At 39.4% G+C, this 16,642-nt stretch overlaps 1 protein-coding gene across 6 annotated transcripts in view; it reads left to right on the top strand.

Moving 5' to 3' along the window:
- Window positions 1-16,642, top strand: part of LOC143121977 (E3 ubiquitin-protein ligase RNF213-like) — a 123,038-nt gene that overhangs the window by 51,414 nt on the left and 54,982 nt on the right. For 4 of the 6 annotated variants that reach the window (XM_076282731.1, XM_076282728.1, XM_076282730.1 and 1 more), the window contains 13 exons: window positions 43-134; window positions 231-294; window positions 1,341-1,399; window positions 1,501-1,579; window positions 1,662-1,753; window positions 1,850-1,919; window positions 3,761-3,819; window positions 3,900-3,930; window positions 4,069-4,111; window positions 7,468-7,605; window positions 12,239-12,435; window positions 12,733-12,965; window positions 13,062-13,270. In XM_076282731.1, coding sequence (XP_076138846.1) covers window positions 43-134; window positions 231-294; window positions 1,341-1,399; window positions 1,501-1,579; window positions 1,662-1,753; window positions 1,850-1,919; window positions 3,761-3,819; window positions 3,900-3,930; window positions 4,069-4,111; window positions 7,468-7,605; window positions 12,239-12,435; window positions 12,733-12,965; window positions 13,062-13,270 — 1,366 coding nt within the window. The remainder of the gene's footprint in view (window positions 1-42; window positions 135-230; window positions 295-1,340; window positions 1,400-1,500; window positions 1,580-1,661; window positions 1,754-1,849; window positions 1,920-3,760; window positions 3,820-3,899; window positions 3,931-4,068; window positions 4,112-7,467; window positions 7,606-12,238; window positions 12,436-12,732; window positions 12,966-13,061; window positions 13,271-16,642) is intronic. The other 2 variants (XM_076282727.1, XM_076282729.1) reach the window with 2 other exon arrangements.

The raw sequence follows: 16,642 nt of genomic DNA, 5'->3' as shown, positions 1-16,642 counted from the left end.
CACATTTTAGTCACTGTCCTGACTGAAATGTTTCTACGTTAGCAGGTCAGCATGCAGGGAGTGGGCCTTTGGCAGGACTGCCGGCACCCCTACAGCAGACATCAGCACATTCTACAATGCATGATGTCATGAAGGTAAAATTGTGATTGTATGTTTCCATAAAATAATATAATTCACTACATTTCTGCATCTTTGAGTTAACATATACAACATATCTCTTTCTTTCCTAGAGTCCTGGCCCATCAGCTGGAGACCCAAAGAGAGTAACAGACATAAAAGTTGAAGATTGTGAAGGTATGCCTTATTTGTAATTTGTCTGTCATACATATCCTAATTTAAGTAACATTGTAACGATTGATGCGACGCACAGATGTCCAATCAAAGGTTTATTACTGGAAGCGGGGATCACACATGCATCAAGACACCATTACACAGGAAACACAAGGAAAGTCAATAAAACAAGCATGATACACGAACAGCGTAGTCACATACAATACATGGGGTAAACATATGAGGTACAACCTAAAGAAAGACTACACAAGCTAACACATACATGACAAGGTAAACCGACATTACACAATCCAGCATTCACACACATTGCATTCTGGGAGGCTAGCACTCAGTCCGGAAGGTACCGACGTTACAATATTAAAAAAGAACATTCCGTTGCAAAAAAAAAACTCACAGCTAAATTGGAGTTAAATTATTTCTCTGCCTTTATTTTCAGCATACTGATCTGGAATCAGTTTCAGTCCCAGCCTGTCAAACCTGATTGTGTGTACACACCAAGAACAACTGAGCATCTAAATTCGCTCTCGCTTCCCTGCTTTTGATGCTTGAACCTAAGAAGTAGCCTATTCCAGATGTCCGCTGGAATGTCCAGTCATAAGTTACATTTATAAAATAATTGCTGGGATCACGCATCTCTACACAAATTACCTTATTTTGATATTAAGTATTACTTTATCAAGAAGCAATAAAAATATGAAATTGGGCTTGCCGTAATTTTAAATGATAGTCTTTGGCAGCATTTGCCAACTACCTCAGAAAGTATTGCCTGTATATCGCTACCATCCATAATTTAATCCCGTAACGTTATTCAGCCGTGTAAAAAAACATTTCGGCCACCATGTTCATTAATTTTCTATATCCCACATACAGACCTTGAACGAGTGTTCAATTACTACAAGTTACTACAAGAAGTTCTCTCATGAATGACTTTAGTTCGTCAGGGTGAATTTTTACGCCCTAATTGTTCCTGGTGTGTAGGCACAGTGATTGTCAGACTATATTTTGAAGCTGGTAGAAATGAATGAGCCAGCAATAACTCTTCTCCACAGGACACCTCAGACCAGACTCATCACCTCCACTGGCGTCCTCCTCAGGAGTCAGACCAGAGGTGAGCAGATCTGGGACTACATGGTCTTAACATGATTTATGTCCACTTCCTTCTGGTCTTCATTATCTCTATATATTCAATTCTATTTTTAATCTATCCAGACAGGGACACTGATACAAAGAGACCTCAGACATCACACAGCAGGAGCATATTCAGCTGATGCATGGAAAAACACACCTGGTAGTAGCTCTAGAATGTTCTTCCATGCACTTCATAATTCACATTTTAGTCACTGTCCTGACTGAAATGTTTCTACGCTTAGCAGGTCAGCCTGCAGGGAGTGAACCATTGACAGGACTGCCGGCACCCCTACAGCAGACATCAGCACATTCTTCAATGCATAATGTCATGAAGGTAAAATTGTGTTCGTATGTTTCCATAAAAATATATAATTCACTAAATTTCTGCATCTTTGAGTTGACATGTACAACATATCTCCTTCTCTCTTAGAGTCCAGGAACATCAGCTGGAGACCCAAAGGGAGTTAAGATACAGGACATAAAGGATGGAGATCATAAAGGTATGTGTTATTTGTGATCTGCCTGACATACATATTCTCTTAATTTAAAAACAATATTTTTTGTCGCTAGACATCACCCCCTATTGTCAGTACAGCAAAATTGGTATTGCCTAACCGATGTTGCTGTAGCCTATGGTTAGCGCAATCAGTGAGCTAGAAAGCTAAGTTCTGGGGGTATAATACTAATAATTATTTTAGTTAGAGTCTGTTCTATTACTGTATTTTACAGGAATCCTAGCTCAGTAATGATTGAATTTATGCCACAATAATAGCCTGTTGCCTAGGATGTTAATATTCAAGCTTAGTCAAGCTGTGTTGCAAAAAAAAAATCTTCTAGAAATCTTGATACACTCAATGTCTGCATCATATGGTAGTGCAATGAGTAGCACAACTGTACTTCTGTAAGGGGGGGGGGGGGGGGGGTCACGGGCCGTGGAGCCGCACATGGTCTTTTTGAGAAAATTAGCAAAAAAAAGACACTGAACATTCTAAAAAAGCCCTACTTGTAACCCTAAAACATGTCTGACGTGTTGTGTGATCTAATTATCTAACCAAGTTAGGAAGCTAACCGCTCTGCATTGGGCTAGTAGCAGTCTCTGGAAAATGTTGCATTCCGTTTGATGAATTGATACATTGTTTTATTGTTTATCATTTTTTATGTAATCCGATTACATTCTGATCTAAGTCTTAGCATGCTTAGCATGTACTGTATTGTGGACTGAAAATGCCTTACGGTTTGGAGCATTGGTAAACTTTGTAACATATGGTGTGATTTCTTACACATATCACCTTTAAATCTACTTCATGCAAACCAATTAGCTAGGCTACAATTCTGTATATATAATGACAACTAGTTAATCTGTTAATGATTGTTCATGTCAAATTAATTGTGTGCTACAAAGTCAAGATTAAATATAAAATGACAAAATTATATTTATAGTAAGTATATATACTCTTTTGATCCCATGAGGGAAATTTGATCTCTGCATTTATCCCAATCCGTGAATTAGTGAAACACACTCAGCACACAGTGAACACACAGTGAAGTGAAGCACACACTAATCCCGGCGCAGTGAGCTGCCTGCAACAACAGCGGCACTCGGGGAGCAGTGAGGGGTTAGGTTGAGCCTTGCTCAAGGGCACTTCAGCTGCTTTCTACTGGTCGGGGTTTGAACCGGCAACCCTCCGGTCACAAGTCCGAAGCGATAACCAGTAGGCCACGGCTGCCTCACACAACATTTCACAAACATATTGGCAGAACTATGATGACACTATATGGCAGACAGTAGCCATATAATAGGGGTGTCACGATTTCGAAATCGATCGAAATTGCATCTCAATCTCAAACTTCGAACTCAAAAGTAGAATCGATGATGCAGCCACACCCCCAATGTCACGTCCAGCATATGCCAAGATGCACAAACGCACACGCACGTACTGAACTGCGGCGTCAAACACTCCTCTCATTTTAGTCTACATCCAGTTAAAATATACACACCAACCTACCAAAATCAAAGCCCCTCTTGCTACTCTGAAATCACCGGTGTGGAAGTATTTTGTCGTTCATTCACGTCAATTAACTCACGGTTGGAACGGTTTCAAAATAAAAAGTGGTTTCAAAATAAAAGCCCCCCGAAACAGAAAAGGAAAAGGCCTAAAAAAAATAACATATAAGGAATGCATTAATAGTAATATTTAAAAAGGTCGAAAATCGAATCGAATCGTGACTTTAAAATCTAAAATTTAATCGAAACGAGGATTTGGAGAATTGTGACACCCCTATCATATAATGAAATTAACTTTTAAGTTAAAGTTTATAGTTCATCTTGTTATTATTGCAGGCAACAATGCAAACAAAGAAGATGATGATAATCATTTGGATGATGACTATGTCTTTTGGGTAAGGCTTCAGAAACATTAAGATATGAAAACATACTGTTCACAACCCACCCTGATTTGTTTTTATGTGTTGCATTCCAGGATGCCTCTGATGGAAGTGACATGGGTAACTGTATGTTTTAGCATTATTTTTTTATTTGCTTTGTTGATTTTTAAAAGAGTTTGGTTCTTTTTGAATAGAAGTGTTATACAAGTCCCATTTAAAGAAAAACAGTTAATGTTAAGTGTAATGTATTTATTGTCTCTTTAGATTCAAGGACATACAAGGCAGACGAACAATGGCAAGTTCCGAGGTAAGATGTTAGAGCTAGTGCTGTTTATGCTTTATCAGCATTTATCGTTCTCAATATTTTCAAATTGAAATGCTCTTCTTGGACATACAAGCTCTATTCTATCCACATTATGCAAATCACATGATGTTTCTTCAAGGTGATTAAGATGATTAAGACGTCTTACAATGGGACATGCACGTTACATGGTCATTCTATGAGGCCCAATCCAATCATGCATTGATTGTGCACAGAAAGCAAGATGGGCACTCTAGTCTTTTTTTCTTATGTCCCTCAGACAACCAGGGCCACATTGTAACCTAACATTCTCTTTCCCTTTATCAACGCCTCCTTCGTGAAATATTAAACTTGTTACCATAGAAACACTGCCCTTAAATGTATCTAAAATAAGCTGATGTAACATGAACCTACAGTTCGATGTACACAAAGCTTCACTGGATCGCTGTTCATTAACTAATTTGAACATGAATAAACTGTATTCAATAAAGCAAAAACACAAATAATTAACAAACTATTTATAAATAAATACACATCCAGAGAGTACACAATCTCTATATTCAAGTAAATACAAGCACTTGTTAAAGAGGAGGATCTGAGAGAACCAGGTAGCCTACAGTAGAGCTAAGCTTACATGAGGTCATTTCACATTGCAGGGCCCTATTTTGGCAAGAGAAAGTCTGAAGCTGAAGTTCCTCGATTAGGATTCACTGTAAAACTAAGCAGACCAACAGAGTACATCTCAGTTATTTCCTTCGATGTTTTGTTTAAGAGCAATCACGTAGACTAGCATTTCAAGTTACAGAATAGAAACTAATGTGTTAGCTTATGGCTAATGTATTTGAGAAATCCCATAGAGATGCTAACGTTAGCATTATCAATAAAAGTAGATATTTAGAGCCAACTTCAGTCCATTTACGAAAGGGTTACATAAGAAGAGTTCTTTGTTTATAACTGACTATTTTCTCTCAATATAATACGTGTAGGAAAAATGTGACTGTTTAACTCATATGCCACTTGAACAAGTAGCCTAGCTGCACAAAATAAACAATAGGCGTGCGTATGACAACGTGGATGGAGGTAGCCCTATGTGTAGTAGTAGCCTACCGCCACCTACTGGTAGGACTGTCAACGTGCAACATTGTATTGCCTTTGGGCAAAGAGTAGCCTTTAGAAGCTTCTATACTCTTTGCTTTGGGGTTGTTGGCGATTTGACAGGCTTATGTTTCATGCCACTTAAAGACATGTTAATCTTAAAGTCATTCAAAGCAGGAAATCAGTAGGAAATATGAGCTTGCTTTTATTGAAAGGCTGTTTACATCCTCAGCACGGATCCTATCCTTATCTCATAATTACGAGCCCTTTCCTCCAAACAGTGATTTTTATATAGGGAATGTGCAGTTAATAGCAGTTATTTCAGGAGTAATCGTGTAAATAATAGTGTTTTGATATTGAATTTTATATTTATCATCGTGTATTTTATATCGTGTGTGTGAAAGCGGTTAACGTTAACGCCAGTGCTTCGTAACGTTACCTGACTCATCCTATGCTGTCATCACTGCTCAGTCGGACTGGTGCATGGACTGGTGCATGGTCTGCTCTTGGACCACCATATTCAGTTTATTAATTTGCCGTGAATTATTACACAAAATGTTCATTAAATGCACGAAGTATTCCTAGGTTAATGATTGATATGAATCATACAGTATGAAGGCTACAGTAGCCTAGCTAATGTTAACTAGCACTGCTAGCAGCATTAACGTTACCAACCAACCTGCTTAACTCACCACAACTTTGCTAGGTCTTGTCCCTCATGCTGCTGACCCTTACAAAACCCACAAACTGACTCTCGGACACACAACAGTCAATAATGTGACCCGATTTAAAGTGGCTTTCACCCCTTTGGACACTCACTAAAACATAATATATTTCATACCTGTGTTGCAGCATATAGGCTAATGTTAGCTGCATTATGTAATGACATACAATGTCGGAAATGCTAAAGGTTAGCCTGTCGGCTAGTGCTAGCCTACCTGAAAAGTTAGAGTGTTTAAACTAACATTTACAGTGGTCTATTTGATAGTGTATTGGCCCTGACTAAGTTCGTGTGATGTATAAACCCCTATCCTTGTTGATACAAGTACCAATATTCGTCAAGAACGTTTTTAATCACATTAAGATTTTCGCCATAGGCAGTAAAAAACTCCGCCATCTTCGTCAATATTTTTCCGCTGAGAAAGTTTCAAACTAGACCATAACGGCCTTTCCACCAATCAGAGTCATCACTGTGGGATTGTGGGATTGTTCAGGATTGTGGGTAATGAAGTACTTATCCAAGAGATCGCGAATAAAAGGCATTTATCTCAAAACAAGGTTAGTGCCCCACGAACTCTTGGTGTCTATAGGAGCATATACAATCGCTTAGTACAACCGTAGCTGGTTTTAAGTCTACCACGTGCAGTTAAGTTTTTATGGCTTACACCGCAATTGTCAATGGAGAAATCGCATTGAATTTTTACATCCGGCATCGGCAGTGGGCGGGACTGTGCAGCTCTATTAGAGAATGTCTAATAAGGGGAGAACTGCCACTCTCGGAAAACTTCTGGTTTCGGAACTGGTTGCAGTTCCTTCTGTGGTTCCACATGAGGGCGCTCGTCCACGAGTGCCAAATGAATGGAGGTCTATGGAGCTGTACCCCTCAAAAATCCACTTTTCTCGGGATATAATTTTTTCCCAAGTAATTTGAATATTGTATTCGAAAGGGGAGGCAAAGAAAATACACTTGCTTGAGTATTATATTTTTTAAAGTTCTAAAAAGCCTTTCAAACGTGTCAATGACGTCATCTATTAGCACAATGCTAGCGTGTTATGGGCAACAACGACCCAACTTGTAAGAAATCAAAAGGACATAAGCACTCGTTCTTTCAACTTTTGACCTATAACCCATGTTGAAGTTACACAAACTACAATCAAATCTGAGATTTGTCAACGACAATCAGGTGAAAGACAAATTTAGCCGTCTAGCTCCTTTGACTCCCATTCATTTTGCACTCATGGCGATCGCCCCCAGTGGAACTTTGGTGGAACTGCAACCAAAATTCGATACAATGGGACTTAATACGGAGTGGCCAGGCTCTCCGTAGACGGGCTCTGACTATACCATTTGGCGAAACATTCAGTCTGCTCACAATAAACATTCTGTCTCATCCATTTCTCAAGGGGACAGTAACAATATTAAAAACACCAATATTCAACAATATGTAATTGAAAATATAATCAATAGTGAATTCACTTTACTTTAGTCTACAGCTGGTTAGAGCTTTGACATCTTAATAATGTTTATAAATGTTTTTTTCTTACAGTGAAACAGCACCTGGGGCTGAAACTGTTGCCACTTTGAAGGTTCTTGCTATTCTACGAAAGGGGATCATTCTTGGACCTCAGGACAAGTTGTTCTTGGTTATAGATGGAACTACCAAGATACCCATGGACATTGTTTGGTGAGATACCTGACATTTATTTGATATGAAATTTAGACAAACAACAACAGAAACATTTATTCCCTACAGTGTTTCCCCTGAATATTTTAACGTTTAAATGCATCAATCTGGTGCACTTTGAAAAGAAATTCAGAGGTTAGACTTGCTTATTTTTATCTATGGATAAAAATATTTATGCTGTAGCCTAAACTATTTTACACTTAACTATACTGTACACACACAGGTGGAATAGTTCTGATGATACAGCAGTAAGTTGACAACCACAAAGCATATTTGTTTCACAGTTCAGAAATAGTCAGTAATGAAGGCTACATTTCAGCACTCCATGAAATTATGCAGAAGTGGTCACCTGTGTTGTTCAGCTAGTTAATCTGATTGTAATGTAATGGCCTTCTATAGCTGCAATATCTTCCTATTTCAGGACAGTCTGGGCTACCCATATCTGGGAAAGTATGATGTGATTATATTTGCATATATAGGCTTTTTATTGCATTAATGTCAAACATCCCAGTACAAATATATATTCATATGTCTGTAGGTGGGATTGTCTGTAATCTAGCCATATGAGAACCATGATGGTGGGATACAGTATGGCTAAGCAATTTACAAAAATGTACTGACATAAATAGTTTACTTTAGAATACATTATAATTTCGGCCCTAAATTGGAGACCATGCCGAGATGTGTTGCAATTTTTAAACTGGATTACTCAGGAAAAGCTTTTTGTACAGAGACATGCTTTAGCCTACATCCCCATATTCGGTAAGGTCTGCTGCTTATTGTGATATACGGTTTGCCATGTGTTGAGGGAAGAATTCGTCAGATATTTCAAGAGAGTAATGGGTGCATTAGGGCTGTGTGCAGAATCCAAATATAATTTCATATAAGTTCAATGTTAATATTCTCGCGAACCATTTATCACAACAACTTGGGCACTCCACGAGAAATGTAAGCTAGTTGAACCTGTACTTGAGATTTTACTGAGGCACGTGTACAGTAAACTGAATTTTTTGGCGATCCAATGGAGGGGATGTTGCAGCTAGGCTGTAGCCGTAATGTTAGAGCTAAGCCTACTGGCTACTTCAGAACGTTATGATATGGGCTGCTGCAGGCTTGTCTTCAGTTTTGTTATCACCTGAAATGTGTCCTGAATAATGACAGGCTAAGCCAGGATTTGATGCACTGAACAATTTCAACGATGATCCGGCGCCGCTAAATACATAGTAGGGGAAACACTGCCCTATCACCCTTCTACACAATCCACAACCCTAATTTCCAAAGTAGGCTACTGAATAACACAGAGGTGCTGTCTTCTAACTTTTAAAATCTAATGGTAGCAGTTTCTATAGGCATTAAAGGGGTGGTTCAGGATTTTGGACATAGGACCTCATTTCCAAGTTAGCAAGTTTGATATTTATCAGTGGAGACCGTTTTCAACACGTTTCATCCAGTCCTTAGTTGCAGAGTTTGCAGGTGCTAGGCTAGCACAGGTCATCAGTATTTGTTAGCCTGCCACTAAAAACAGTCTTACCCACTCCAAAGTACAGGCAAATAAATTATAACGCCAGACAATCGAGCCCGATTTAAATTTAGTGTCCAGTCTAAATTGGGAGTGTTTTCGTTATCAAACGTTGGGCGGATGGTGCAACAATGCATTCCTAGGTTTCTTAATAAGTCCTGGGTGTGTTTTGGGCGTAACATCATTTAAACCAGTGATTCTTAAACTAGGGGTCGCGACCCCAAATGGGGTCGCCAAAAACTTCCGTGGGGTCGCCAATTATTATCTGTATTCAGTCTGAAATTATTATTAGGTGAAACAAAGGAAAATAATATTGGCCTTTTCTGCCTTTTTCTTATTTACACGCAGTTAAGAGATCTGGTTCAGTCTATGGGCTACTGGTCCGCTGATAGAAACAATGTAACTATCTGCTCCCACTATGCAAACTCAACTTGTTCCCGCTATTTTAAGTAAAACAAAACAAAAGACATAGGTAGCCTACTAGCCAAAATGGACAGGTGGCTACTTAAAAAAATTAACAAAAGCTCGGAAGTGCCATCTACCAGTGCGTCTACTCCTCCGTGATCGTCAGATGGGACAAGTCTACAGGCCGGTGAGAATAAAAAAGAACAAACGGCGCGTCGGCTTTATCAGAAATAATTTCTGAAATATGCATTCACTTGCCAAGTTAAAGATAACCTTGACCACCCACAATGTGTGATTTGCGGCGATGTTCTGGCGAATGAGAGCTTAAAACCTGTCAAAATGAAACGACATCGCAAAATACAGATGTCGGCTCAGCACCGTGAAGGAAAATCTCCGTGTCGCCGTATGCAGCATTCCTCCTATAATTAACTTGCTATGTTCACGGAAGCATGCCCACCCTTCCCATTGAAATTGTTAAAAATAGTAAACCGGAAAAGGGAAATAAAAAAAATATTGTTATTGTTATCGCCATAAATATAATTAATGTAACGTTGTAGGCTTAATGCTGCATGTGTGTGTGCGTGCTTGTGTGTGCGCGCGCTACGCACATAGCGCTCTGATCTGATATGGCGGCAGCCTACACTTGTTTAATCGTGATTGTTTGGTTTTCTCGGTTCTTGTTCATATGGAGTAAATAAAACAAATGACTTTGCTTTCTAGTTTTTGCTTGATTTAGTTGTTAACGTTTGAGGGGGGTATTTGAGTAAGGACTTAGAATGGGTTTGGGGAAAGTGGGGTCGCCAGACCTCGCCATACTTTTGTGTGGGGTCGCCAGACAAAAAGTTTAAGAACCACTGATTTAAACCAATGAGAATGACATCTGTCATTTCCTTTAACAGCAAGCAGCGCAATATCAAATAGTGCATCGGTATTTAGATAGTCAGCGGCGCATTTGAAGGAATCTGCTAGCACGCAAGACTGTATGGTAGACCTATGGAACAGTTATTCCACTAAACTATGCTTTACTAAAACCTAGCATAGTATCGCCTACACATATTTGCACTCGTCTATTATTTGAACTCATTGGCAAAGTGAAACTAACTTCACCGTGGTGTCAGTCAACGACAAAACAGTTATACAGTTAATTACTTTCACTATTGACTGACAAAGTTATGGAGTAAAACAGATCAATTTAATAATCAATTAAATGCTTGGACGAATGTCCACCACTGTGTCCACCACCACTGTGACTGAATTATCAGCGGGATGTCTGATTTGCAGCAAGAAGACATGCAAAATGTAATGTTGAAAACATCTCGAAAGTATAGTCTGAGAGCGCAGATATCCATGCAGACCAAATAGCCTACCATGCCATGCAACATTGTGGAAGTTAAAGTTGCCCGGGCCGGGCAACCTGGCGATTCAGAACTTTTCCCTCACTACATTCCGCTTGCTTTCATGAAAATCGGGCGTGTAGTTTTGTGTGATCCTCAGGGAAACAATGAAATTGCTATGGAACTTTGCATTTATCTTGTCAATGTTTTTTGGCTGTGACTTCTACCCTGTGTCATGCTTTGGGTCCAGAAGCCAGAAATCCCTGGACAGTTATTGAAAGGCACCTTATGCCAGTTTGCCTTAATGTAACAAGATCATTTTGATAGTAAACTAAAGCACTCCTTACACTGACAGACTTTGTAAAGATTTGCAAAGATTTGGAAAATATTTTTGAAAGACTACAGTCTCAGATCCTCTCACATCTGAAGACAAGTGATGGCGGCCTTACATTGTACGATTTTGGTCTGTTTTCACAGTCGGCGACTAAATTTCCAAAGTCGGACAGAAATCATGGGAGTTGTACTGGAATCGCGGCGTGCTCACGTCAACTAGATCGTTAAGTGTAAGGTGCTAATCTTAGCGGTTTTAAGTCAGTCGGAGTTGAACTGACTTAGAGAGGAACTGAAATGATAGCCTACTAAACTCAAAGTCAAACTTTTCGTGTTTTTGCAGCATTGTTTAATGCTTGACATCTCTAACCGATATGGAGTTGTTCTGTCGCGTGGAAGAGCCGACTAAAGATGTATAAGAAACGAAATAACAAATGATCATATTCATGGGTTTTATCAGGTCCCTTGCTACAGCTGTCGCCTACTTTGCCCCTTCCTGTTTGGTGTTGGAGAGAAGTCACTATTGGTTTTTATTGTTCACGTCACTATTTGCATGAGCCACGACTAGAAAGACTTGCGATAATATATTGCAACTAAAAACTAGAAAAAGACTGACTCCAACTGACTTAAAACCGCTAAGATTGGCACCTTACACTTAACGATCTAGTTGACGGGGGCGCGCGATTCCAGTACAACTTGACGGGAGCCGCGATTCCAGTACAACTCCCATGATTTCTGTCCGACTTTGGAAATTTAGTCGCCGACTGTGAAAACAGACCAAAATCGTACAATGTAAGGCCGCCATTACTTGCAATAGGGAGAATATGGAGAACGAGTAACATATGGATAAAGAGCCTATAGCAGCTATTGGCTCTGCCCTGACCCAGAAATTGGAAGAGATGACTTGGATTAGAATAGGCCCCAACTTTATATATCCTTTTTTCTCTTCACCAACTGAAAACAGAAAATGTTTAAGTTTACTATATTTCTTTTACAATATTTCACTTACAGATTCTTACAGTGCCAATTAATTTATTTCCTCTAGGTATGAGGGAGTTGGTTCCATGTTAAGTTGTTCATTTTCTGTATGGAAAGAGAAAGGAAGATACCTTGCATACACTTACTGTCTTGAAAGGCATGGTAAAGAAACATGTGAAGATGCAAGGACAAAAGGATGGTTTTCTTTTGCTAAATGCTTTGCTTTCCGAAGGCCATTCAGAAGTATTGTGGACACTGACACAGGTGATTGCAAATACGCAAAGAAATTGTATTATGGAAAGATAACTAATCCTACAGCGAAATTGCTTTAAGACATTCAGTACATTTCAAATTTGTACAAGTGGTTTTGATGATAATTTCCATCTATGTTTAATGTACATGAAATGTAGGCTATACCTGTGTACTATAGTTTATATAATATTTAATTACACAGTTGTAAAAATGCTAAAAATACAATATTGTTTTGTCAAAATATTTTATGCTACGTTTGTTTTATGCTGTGTTTTCTGTTCAGTACTCATAATGTTATCTCTAATTAAGTTCTTTACCAGTTTGATGATATTTGCATGGGGAGCTCAAAGTGGAGAGGCAAATCTACAAAGATTGATGAAGTGCGACCCAACTTCGTTAATGCTGTAATGCTCCACTTGATGAACTGCACAAATGCAGACTTTCCTGACTTACAACACACAATAGAATGTTTTCAGCATTCTGTAAAGACAAGAGTGATTTGTAGTTCTAATAGAGAAGATGAGGTCATATTCACAAACCTGGTAAGTGAAACCTTTGCCTTATAGTAAATGCATTCGGTCTGTCTGTCAGTCCCAAAATGTGAAGAATCTGTTTTTGCTTTCGATAAATGTTATTAGGATGTAAAGGTGCTCACAAAAGCTCTTCAGGAAGCATTGCTGATGCAGGAACCCGATTCACCAATTCAAAAAGTCCTAGTGGCTGCAGTCATTGCTAAGCGGCTTGGACTTCAACTTGACCACAACACAGTTCAGCATATTTCCAAAATGGTGAAAACCAGTGGCAACATCCAAGGGACTCTCACGGGTCTTGATGACTCAGTGCGCTGGTATGTTACATTTATTTTAGCTTATTTGTCAATTAATTGAACTTTTACTGCATAAACAGGACACAGAAAATGGTCATATGCATTTGTATATAAGGCTACTGTCACATTAGCTGGCAACAAAAATCCTGGGAAATTGGAAAGTGATCCCAAATCATCTGACATGTTAAAGTGGTACAGAATCTTTATTAAATAGTTATTTATTTAATTTCTACTGTAAAACTTCCACGGTTTTCTTCCCAATGTTTGTGTGTTCTGAAAGAACTGAATTTCAGGCTCTACTGAGGTAATTGTAAAGACTTTCCTCCAAATGTTCCCTGCTTGGATCTAATGAGGAAATAATAAGGGCCCAGTTTTGACGGTCTGAAATGCATAGATAGATACTCTTTTGATCCCGTGAAGGAAATTTGGTCTCTGCATTTATCCCATCCGTGAATTAGTGAAACGCACACAGTGAACACACAGTGAGTTGAAGCACACACTAACCTGGAGCAGTGAGCTGCCTGCTACAGCGGCGCTCAGGGAGGTGCCTTGCTCAAAGGGCACTTCAGCCGTGGATGTGGGCAAGGGAGAGCAGTGCTCAACCACTTCCCCCGCCCACATTTTTCCTACTGGTCAGGGATCGAACCAGCAACCCTCCGGTTTCAAGCCCAACGCAAGGTCTGAAGCATTGGTTTTAGGGCCTTATCGTGCACCTGGTGCAAGGTGGCGCAAAGCATGACGCAAGGCTTTTTATTATCTTACTCTCAATAAACTGAGGAATTTTTTACCATGCGCTCTACTTTTATTAAATCTTGCACCTTGCACCTTGGATGTGCCAATTAATGATATAAGGTGTGGTCTGGCGCATGAGACAAAATATCTTACACCCTCTAAAAATCATTACGGCACTGAAACCTGGGCCCAGTTCCCCAAAAGCATTGTAAGCCTAAGAGCATCGTAAAGTCCCTCTTACGAACGTCTTAAGATTTGCCGACTGTTTCCCGAAACCATCGTAGTGAAAACACTCAGATCTATGAGTGCTCCAGAGTTCTCGTTACCGGTTAAGAGTGTCTTAACAGGCCACCAAGAGGACATACAGGGGAATTACAACTTTGAATACATTAACCAACTTGCGTTCCCATTCTTTATTGTGTTTACTTGTAATGAATCAGATTTTAGCGTGCAAAATAGCATACATTTAATGGTCATAATAATGTGATTAAAAGGGTAAAAATGCAATAAAGTTATGAAATGAGACGTTGCCAGAATAGTTTGCCATTATCTTTGCTAAGTGAAGGCTATATTTTATTAGGCCTATGAGGTAAAAACAGAGAAAGGAACGTGTGGTTTAGTCTGTGCTGCGTCAAAATCTAAGCCTACTGTAGGCTTATATGTTATTTAAGCATACACATTTCCTCACTTTCTTAGCCTACTCGACCTCTTTCTTATCTTCAAACTTCTTCTTAAAGGAGAATTCTGGTGTGATATTGACCTAAAGTGTGTTGAAACATGATACCGAGTGTGATCGTATGTCTCATAGCTCATCTCGGCTTGTCCCCTGCACTCAGAAATCTGGCACTAGTTAGCCGATGCTACCAACAGTTTTTCATAAGGGGTGCATCGGGCATCGACCTAGCCATGCAAATAAATCATTGTTTTACACCATTTACAAGGCTCAAAGTAGCTCCACACTTCATTGGTAGACTTCCGAGGGCCTTGACATTTAAAACGAGACATTGAGAACTTTGAAAAAGCACTGGTAGTTTATTTACAAGACGATTTATACAGACAGTACCTTCAGGAAGTTTACCGTTCGCCGCCATCTTGAATTTAGTCACGATAAGTCGAGCAACGAGTACGAATGAACAGGTATGATAAGGGATCAGATTCCAAAAATAATTCCGTGGAAAATGCATGGATTCCAGTTGCTGCTACATGTCAGTGCCACTGGATAGGCCTGTTAACTAACGAAAGAAGATCATATCTACATGAAACAAAATAGAAACGTATAAGAATCATTAAATGTTTACAAGGCTGGAAGTTCAACAAATATAGGCCTACTAATATAGTTAAATAAATACAAAATATTATACTAAATAGTTAAATAAAAAATATTTCATTCATCAATCATATTCAATCACCTAATGCCATCATAACATAGGCCTGGGCTCCAGGAAAGAACAGCTTATGTTTAATTTACGTAATTTTGTGTTGGTCATACTATAGACTGATATATTGCTTGTCTTTGTTGAATAAGACAGAACATAAAGAGTTTAAAAATAATCGCATATCGCATCGCAATATTGGTGAGAAAAATCACAATTAGATTATTTTCCATAATCGTTCACCCCTAGCCTATAGCTGTGACGTGCAGTCACCTGACATCACCATTAAATTAGAGGATTTTTCAGAACTATTAACATGGACAGCTCTCCTTAAAGAGACACCAGGCAAGCTTGATGCTTTTTCTCTACAAAACTCCCCCTAGCGTCTGTACGTGTCGATACCTGTGTGAGCCCTCACTTGGTCTGAAGCTCTTTTCCTTTTCTTTGCATCTTCTGTCAAGGGTTTTCGCTGCTTCTTCGCCGGCTCTGCCATTATATACACGTTTGCAACAATCGCTAGCGTTTCGTTAGCCTGCCTCTGTGCTGGGGATGCAGGATGTAAACTGATCCTGCTTCTTGCGATGTCTGAGATTTTGTGAGACTGAAGGTCGGCGGGTCGGATACACCGAACTTGCAAGCGGGATATTCTTCCTACAGGCAGTAGGGGCGGGCGAGAGAGTCTTCACTGTAATGAGTCATTTAACCATATACCGACATAGTAATGAGCCTGTAATGAGTCATAACCATATACCGACCGATGATTAATTAACATGAAAACGTTGCTTGGTGTCCCTTTAAGAGCATCTTAAGAGCAATGCACGCGCGTTCATGCTACGAGTATGTTCAGGAAACAGTCGGAAAAACCAAACGAACAATCGTAGAAACCCTAACTGGGCCAGGTGTATAGCAAAACGCGCATATTAAAGGTGCATATAAAGCACAGCTGAAGACAGTCACAAGATGTAAGCAGCAACTCCTCTGCAGAATAAATATCCCTAGGATTTGTATTGTCATTTGAACATTATTGGGGTAAGTATTGCTTTTTTTCAAGTTATGTTTTCGATGGTAACCCCTTGTCAGTCAATAGTGACAGTAATTAACTATGAAGAACTGTTTTGGCGAGACCACGGTGAAGTTAGTTTAACTTTGCCTATGAGTTCAAATAATAGGCAAGTGCAGATGCATGTTAGGCGGTTTCTTTTCCGCCCCTGCAGCTCAGGCTGGAAACCTGTACATCTTTCTCCTGCTTCCGTTACACTTTTGCGGTGGCCAATCACAAACTGGCTTA

The sequence above is a fragment of the Alosa pseudoharengus genome, unplaced genomic scaffold, assembly GCF_046254945.1.
Source record: "Alosa pseudoharengus isolate Yale_2024_CS ecotype anadromous, Long Island Sound unplaced genomic scaffold, YU_APseudo_1.1 YU_APseudo_1.1_scf_13, whole genome shotgun sequence".
In the NCBI taxonomy this organism is placed as follows: domain Eukaryota; kingdom Metazoa; phylum Chordata; class Actinopteri; order Clupeiformes; family Clupeidae; genus Alosa; species Alosa pseudoharengus.
This window is presented reverse-complemented; position numbering and strand designations above follow the sequence as displayed.